Genomic DNA, 8,036 nt, shown 5'->3' on the forward strand with positions numbered 1-8,036 from the left:
CTGTTCTGGCCATAGTGTAGTACGATCCAAAAAGGTGGCGTACCGAATCTCTGTGTGATTTCGTGTCTGGTTTGCGTGGCTTTCGTCTATCTTTGGTCTCAGAACCAGTAGAACAAACGGAATAGAATGACGGTGCGGCACGCCGCCGTACGCCGTCAGACCTGAGGTCTGCGTCATCCTGAGGATGCTTGGGATTCTTTGCCATGTTCGAACTTTTGTTTTTCCTCAATCAACAGTGAATCAACCAGGCACAGAAGGGATGAGAACAGTATCAGCAGTGACCTGCCGAGAATCGAGCATTATATAGAAATAGGGAGAGGCCTAAGCATAAGATCGGAAAGAGAGCAGGGCTCCTGCCAAGCAAGTGCGTCGGGACGAGAATCACGAACTCAAAAGATTGAGGACTACTTTATATGCCGGACTCCGTGAAGCGTTAGCGCGAACGCACTAAACATCTGCCCTTCGATTTTACTATCGGGGATGCGAGCAATTAGCCCGCACAAAGATGCATGGGGATGCACAGTGTCTTTTCACAGCATGAACAGGCCAGCCTCATATTATTACAAGTAATATCACGCATGAATTACGATGTTCTTTAGTGAATAAATTCAGTTCAAACAACAGGCTCAGCAGGAACCAAGAGTACGATCGAGCCCCGACAACGCTTAAGCGATGTGTCGTCCAAATAGTGTGATCACTAGACCGCTTTCCATGGTGTAATGAGCGACTCGGAACGTCGCTGCGAAGTCTGTCATTGAAGCCCAAAGGAATTGCTACAATTGATACATCTCAGGTCCGTGCTTTTTGGAATAGGACTCGGAATCAGGACGAAATAGAAGTTCTTTATCCGGTATATGCCGAGTCCTAATACGTATGTGTATTTTGAAATGCTATTATAACCATAATTGCTCAGTTTGCGTGCCTCGCGTCCCACTTTACTGTTATGCTTCATTTGAAGTACGTGCGTCCATGAAAGGGATCCAGCCCGTCAAGTGCGGAAGTGACAGTCAATTTCAGCTGTTGGTTGAAGAGTTTAGCCCTACCGCTTTCAAGTTGCGACGCAGCAGATCCTCCCTCTAAAAGGTTTATTTGCAGGAACTCTTAGTGTTCTTTCGATATCTTTCCTTTCTTAACCACCCTGCTCGGGACTCTTATCATCCAATTTGCTGGTATTTCTCGCTCGGAACCTATATATACGTATGCATCACTATAATATGTGCACCGGCTTGAATCTGGAAAGCTGGGTATAAACCATTGGCGCGTATCATTGGGCTATACAGCCATTGCAACCCGCAACACGAGGACAGAATACTCGGTGGGCCCTCAGCGTATTCTGGCTACTTCAGATTTGTAATAGTCTGTCAACCTTGAATCTGGCTTGATACCGCATGGGTGCTAATCGCTGATGACTGACTGTCGTTCGTGTCATCAATTGCGAGATCCATTCCGTCTGACCGCCACGAACCCAGTGTCTGCATTACTCCATTGATGCCCCTTCTCGTCTCTGCTAGCTTATCACGCATTATTTCATTTTGCGACTCCAGTATCTGCATATCGTAGCGCAGTTGACTGGCCTCATCCCGGAGCGTATGACTTTCGCGAAGACAGTCATCCAGTTGGGAACGAGTGCGTTCCAATTCATTTTCTATGCGGCTGTTGGTAGCCTTAAGCTCGCAGATCTCTGCGGTGAAAGAACCTTCCACCATTCCTTCGCTGAAACGTTGTGTCTTCATGCTCCGTCAGCAAGGCCATATTAATGAGGACATCTGGCAAGGGACTCACCTCCTTTGGAAAGCCGTCAGTATTGGACTGCGAGGTTTCTAGGGACTGCGGGTTGACAGCTTCGAGTGAGGAACCGAGTTCCTTCAATATTTTCCGGTAAAGGTTTATCGTGCCGCTACTTAGGTTTGATTTGAGCAAAGCAGCATTCGTTCTCGTCACCGACCAAGCGTATCCATCTTCAGGTCGCGGTTGGAGACGGGCTCGTTCGGGAGCGACGACGAGGTGAAGTCGGTTATCTAGGTGTATTAGCTTGTGTGGGCAGCAGAAGGGGTTGGTAAATACATATATGAGCCGCTAAGGCTTCTCGACATTGTTTTCTCAGTTGGAAGCGTTTTTGGTTGCTGCTTTTAGACATTACAGTGTACTTTGGTCATTCAAAGGATTAAGGGAAAGATCCGCGGGATTTTATAAAACAATAAAGAAAAAGGAAATAACACTTGCACTAGATACCAAGTTAATGTAGGATCGATGATACGTTCTTTGCTCAGGTAGAAAGTGGTGCCCATGGGTAGGGGTGGCCCACTTTCGGAGTGTGGACTCTCATTGGATGAGATACATCTTGTGATGATTTCAGCGTTGAGAATCAGTTGAAAGTTCCGTAAACCTTTCACTCCCCGAGCCCTCATGTATAGTGCTGGGTGCGTGAGTCGCGCACAAATACTACGACCCTCAATTTATGCGTGAAATACCTTCAGTTATAACATCTTGTTGGCAAAACACAGGACTCTGTTTGGTAGGGCTCACGATGCTGCGCATTTCTGCCCTTCGATATGGGCTGTGAAAGCCGGAATGGATTGATAGAAGGTCAAAAAAATGATGAATTGAGCAGAGAGTCAGGCTTGATCGCTATTCCACGGAGATTTCATTTCGTCTAGAAAACATATAAAAGGGGTCAAGTCAAGCCACCTGAATGTCCCATTCGGCACGCGATCATCCTGATAGAAATGGCCCCAAGAACTCGCCGGTCCCTCTGTCCAAAAGTAGCGACCTATCGCGACATGGTGCAACTGCAGTGTGACTTGTCCAAGCGTCCACCCACAAAGATGACCACTCGCCATGGTACCTATGCCGGTCGCAACGTTTGCACGGACTCGCCGAGCTTGAAATCTTCGCGAGCAAAGGCAATGCGAACGAGCGTCCATTGTCGATATCATGTTCCACCTGTCTCACTACTTCCACGGTCGTCTGGCAGGTTCCCAAGAAAAGGCAGCCACAAGAACACGCGCAAGACACGAGCGATTTCTGAGCAAGAGGCAACACGACTGGATTGGATGCGACGACTTCGACCTAAGCCCCATAGGCGTTACTAGGTCGGACAATTTCAAGTCGACCATGGAGGCTCAGCAGATGGCATATCGCAATATCTACTCTCTTCCTTGTATCGTTGAATAGATGGAAGTATTTCACAGGCAACTAGGTATGAGAATGCGGATTTCCAAAGTTCGAGAGACACAGCCTAGATATTGAGTTTCTACATAGAAGATAGGATATTTTGAGAAGCAATGTAAGGTTCTGATATACGCAAAACGGCCAGTATGTAACAGGATTGTTTCTCTGCTTTTGCAGTCAATGCTTTATAAAAAAGCACACCAAATATCTCTTGTAGGACATGAGAACGGTGGGGTATTGGGAAGTGGAAAATTCTGGAATCTAGTAACAGAGGTTGGTTGCGATTTGGTAGCGGCTTAATTGCAGGATATATGTACTATGTCTAACGACCTTTGAAATATTGGAAGGTGGATTGAGAACGGCGTGAACCAAAGCCTTTCCCCAATCCAAGATACTAGAACTGCGCGCATGTATCTCCAACTTGATTAAGAGCATTTAATGCTACATGTAATCAGTAGACTTCGACCAGTTGGCACCCTAGAGTAGCCTCCGAGCTCACGAACGACTGAATTATATTTTCTAACTAATGACCAAAGTGAGCTTTCCGACAATCTGTCGCGTCTCCGTTGTAAACATTTTCTACTGTTATAGACAGTACAGATTCTAGAGTTTCTTTTCACATGCCATCCACATATAGTAGGGGGTTTGGAGGTACCCAAGGGTACATTTATGCAGCCCACGCGGCTGACTGCAAGGAAGAAGTCGAGATGGCGATGATGAAAAGCTCGATCTCTTGAGTGTCAGTACTGTTGACATACTGTGGGAAATTGTAATTACCTCGAGTGCAATCATCCATGATTTGCCTAGCGTACCTATGATGGCAACCACAAGTAAAAGAAGTGCCATTACAGAGAGATAGCATGAGATGTACTGCAGCTTAGGTCTGGCTAAGGTTGAATGTCGAACCATCAACCAGAACCATGCAGCTACGCCCACATAGTCCACAAAGAGAACAAAGAGGCCACCCGGATGGACGGAGCTCAGGAGGAAGGTTCCAGCAAGTGACAATGCTACCTTAGCCAGTGCGGAAAGAACGGCGAAAGTAGGGTACACGATGCGTAGAAATCGGGGTGTGAATAGGTTTTCACGCTGTTGAAAAATTACATGAAGATACTGTGGTCCGTTAGCCGATAGTAAGCCTCGCTCCTTCCGTGCAATGAAGACCTACCGCTTGTAGCGGTGGGAATAAAGGGGTAACCCAAAAGAGAACTTGGCTCCATCTTGGAAATCTGTTACTCCAGAAGAGCCCCGTAAGAATAGCAAAGGGAACACATGAGAAGGCACACAAACTCAAGTCGAATTTGTGCCACCGCCACTTGGATGGAATACAGTACAAAAGAGACAGTCTTCCAACGTTCAGAAGTAGAAGAATAGTCACTAAAACAGATTTGATAATGTCTTCTGAAATCATGGCTATAATTTCTTAGCAGCGGACACATCTTGGGATTAGAGATGGAGGTTTATATAGCCAAACCAACAATTGCCTAGTCATGAATGTATAGATCCCAGGAGCTCTTCGTCAGGTTCCAAAGTCTTCTCGACGGATCGCATACTCAACTTTCTACCTTTATCTCAACCTTATGGTGTTGCGGAAGAACTGAGGTCTTCAATTAATGGTTCGCGGTAACATTTTGCTTTCCTTCCGCGCTCGAGAGCAAGTCCCGCTTGAAAGCCTGGAACATATTGCTGAGCCAATTAGTATCGCACCTGCTCATTCTCGCCCTTGCTAATATGAGATCACCTGCATGGGAAAAGCGATAAAAAGTAATGGACATTCACATTCCACTTTACTAGAAACGGGTGCAGTCGGTCATCGCTTCAAAATGGCCGATTGCAAGTGCATTTCGCCTTTTCAATGTCGACGGAATGCGATACGGTGCTGAATATATACGGGAATCTTACATATCACGAGATCTGACCATATCGCGGGCCGCCCATATAATTCCTTTGGGCGGAACAGTAGAAACTTGCGCGTTGCCTACAAAATGCTTGGAAATCTCGCAAGCTTGGATGGAACAACGCTCTATCTTTGAGAAAGCTTGGTACACATTATGCACGTATTCCCTTTCTGAAAACGATTCAAAAACCGAGACAGAAAGAGACTAGATCGTAGATATTAGCTCTAGTAGCTTATTGGTATGTATTATGTCTGTCGCGACTGAGTTCCTGTTGCCTTGGAATCATGTCTCTTCGCTACCATTGAAATGGGGATGGCTCGATGGCAGTCTGATATGGCAGACGGGTCGGTATCAATGGAGAGAAGACAACCAACCACTCCCATGCCCACCGTAGGCGTAGAGAGTAGTCTCAGGAAGCGACTGAAGTACTGATCTTGGAGCTATATCATGAATGAAGAATCTGGTGGAAAAATCGTAGTCATATTGATGATGGTAGGATGCCATTCCTCGAAGGAGAAGATTGCATGCAAGCTTCCTGCAGATATTGTGATACCTTAGGCCACTAATACGCTACTGTCACGGCTTCCACCACTACAACATGTAATTTAGATCATTGTATGCCAGAAAATAGCTTTTGGTTGGAATTAAAACAACAAAGATGTCTGTATGGACGAGGCTGCTGATGGTATTGCGATCCGTCGCACAATGGTCGGTTCTGTTCATATGCCTCCTACTGAGGGAAAGGCCCTTGGTGATAAGGAGTTCGGGGCTGCATTTTTCCAGTTTATTGGACGCGGTTTGGCGCAAGGTTGGTTCTCTGGGCACCCGTATGAAGTGCGGAAGGGTGGACTGGGTGGTGTTGAAGGAGCATTGAAGGATTTGGAGGCTGGTAAGGCATCTGCGGTTAAATATGTGGTGAGGATTGCAGAGACGGAGGGTGTGTTGTTGTAGATTAGGAAATGCTGTAATGCGCCGATCCTCAGCCAGGTTGAACACTCTCTTCCTGCCTGACGGGCGTAAGGGTTGTACAATGCAAAAAGCAGGTTTGCCAGATCCAGCTACCTTTATAGCTGCATCTCAGTGGCCTAAAAGAAAGGCGTATCATTGTGGTTCACGTTCTACTCATCGAGTCTCGTTCACCGCTCATTCTTGACTGTCCATAGAGCCCTTATCATTCCAACAAAAAGTTGTAAATGTCTATAGCCTTAGAGGGTTTTCTCTTTCTATCTCTATCTATTAAACACGCAGCAGACTAGAGCGCATTGGTATTTAGTTCCCGTGCTTTACCACGTGCGATATGCAAAGAGGAGCCCGCACAAGGTTGTCTTGGTGATAGAAATGAAGGACATACTTTCGCTATTTTAGTTATAGTTTCAGTCTGCTCGGAAAGTGCTACTATAATTGGTAAGGTTTTCCTTGCTTCATGGTTACGTGCAGCACTGCTAGAACGAATGTAAAAGACATAAAATAGACGCAAGAATCAAAATAAAAACAGTATGCGAATCCTCATGCACATCCCATTGGTGATTCAGTTATGCACTTGAACGTCAAGTAGTTCACCGAGACAGTTCACTGGCCGTAACCGCAATAACAGAATACAGGACATGACGTTTCAAGCGATAGTCCCTTGGGTCTGGCAGTCGCTTCTGACCACCGCCCTCCTGTTGGTATCAAGACATGTAGGGGATCGCTACCTGCATGACTACTTTGGAATACTCCACGAGGCTGTATGTTGCGATCAGGTACATGCCGTGTAGACTGGGCTGGCCAATCCGCGCCAATCCAATTCTCTCAAGAGGGCGACAAACGTAGAAAACATAACCGAAGAAATTGATGAGCAGCAGTCGACTGAATGCAGTGGCCAGTGGGGAGGGATCGTGGAGTGGTTCGGCCAATGCATGAATGGTGGGCACCAACGCCAATAGGCCCACTGGCGCATACTGGCCGAATCGACCACGAAAGGATACCGTGTTATCTTTGAGGTAGCCGTCAGGGAGGCTTCCAACAACGATTACGGTGAAGGCTGAAGCGTATCCAAGTTGTAGCAATGGTTGGGCTGGAAAGAGAAACGCGACCGTCGGAAGAGCAGCGGTCCAAATGAGGAACAGACCAACGAACCACAATGAGACTTGCTGTTTTGTCTTTGTTTTGTTGTGGAGCACACAGAAACCATTTTGGATGACAACACATAAATGCCACAAAGCGATTCCGCCACCAAAGGCGATGACTGCCAGGGCATATGGGATCGACTCTTGAGTTGAAGGAAAATGGAAAATCAAAAATAGTAGTAGATAAACGACAAAGTAGGAGAGCCCGAGCATACCAATTATGATATCAATGGCACAGTTGCGCAGGTTATGGTAATCGAGAGTGTCCATTTTGCAAAGTCAAGGTAATTATTCCGACTGGATTGAGGATAATTCTTCGGGCGGGTAGGCGTTTTTATAGCCAAGTGTGGAGCCCAGGCCATATTCTTTACTACACAAGTCGGTATTTGCTGAAACACGAAGGAAGGGTGGAAGTGACACTTTATGCGGCGGTGATCACCAGAACGGTTGAGGTGAAGAACCATCATATCAACAATCACGACCTCAACGGCTGCACCCTCAGAAATGAGCACGTTCATGTTGAACAGTCGAGGCATGTTTATCTGTCGTTGTCCCAATGATCTTCGGGCTATGCGACTGGCTTATGTGTGCAATGACTGTGGCGGATAAGAGCATGGTGTATTTCTCATTAGGTAACTAAAGGCTATAAGGGTTGAACGTGCTTATTCGTTTTCTCTTGCACAAAACGTCCTCGCGAAATCCAGAAATGGAAGAGATTGTACATATTGTTCGCCAGATCGGCCAACAGCAAGCACACAATGCTTACTATCGTGACTGCTATGCTCTCTTCAAGCTACTCCAAGACCTGACGGAACACACTTTCAACGAGCTACAAACACTTTACCGATCCGGTACTGGG

The 8,036-nt window shown here is 46.5% G+C and overlaps 1 protein-coding gene across 1 annotated transcript; it reads left to right on the top strand.

The window, feature by feature from the left end:
• Window positions 1-5,792: 5,792 nt before the first annotated feature.
• Window positions 5,793-6,020, top strand: N7446_012051 (uncharacterized protein; the record flags this gene model as incomplete). The annotated part of the gene is made up of 1 exon (XM_058520793.1): window positions 5,793-6,020. One exon carries the CDS (start codon window positions 5,793-5,795, stop codon window positions 6,018-6,020), a length of 228 nt encoding a protein of 75 aa, XP_058367079.1.
• Between the last annotated feature and the right edge of the window lie 2,016 nt (window positions 6,021-8,036).

This window comes from Penicillium canescens (genome assembly GCF_028828765.1).
Source record: "Penicillium canescens strain IBT 15451 chromosome Unknown utg000009l_segment0_segment0, whole genome shotgun sequence".
NCBI classification, from domain to species: Eukaryota; Fungi; Ascomycota; class Eurotiomycetes; order Eurotiales; family Aspergillaceae; genus Penicillium; species Penicillium canescens.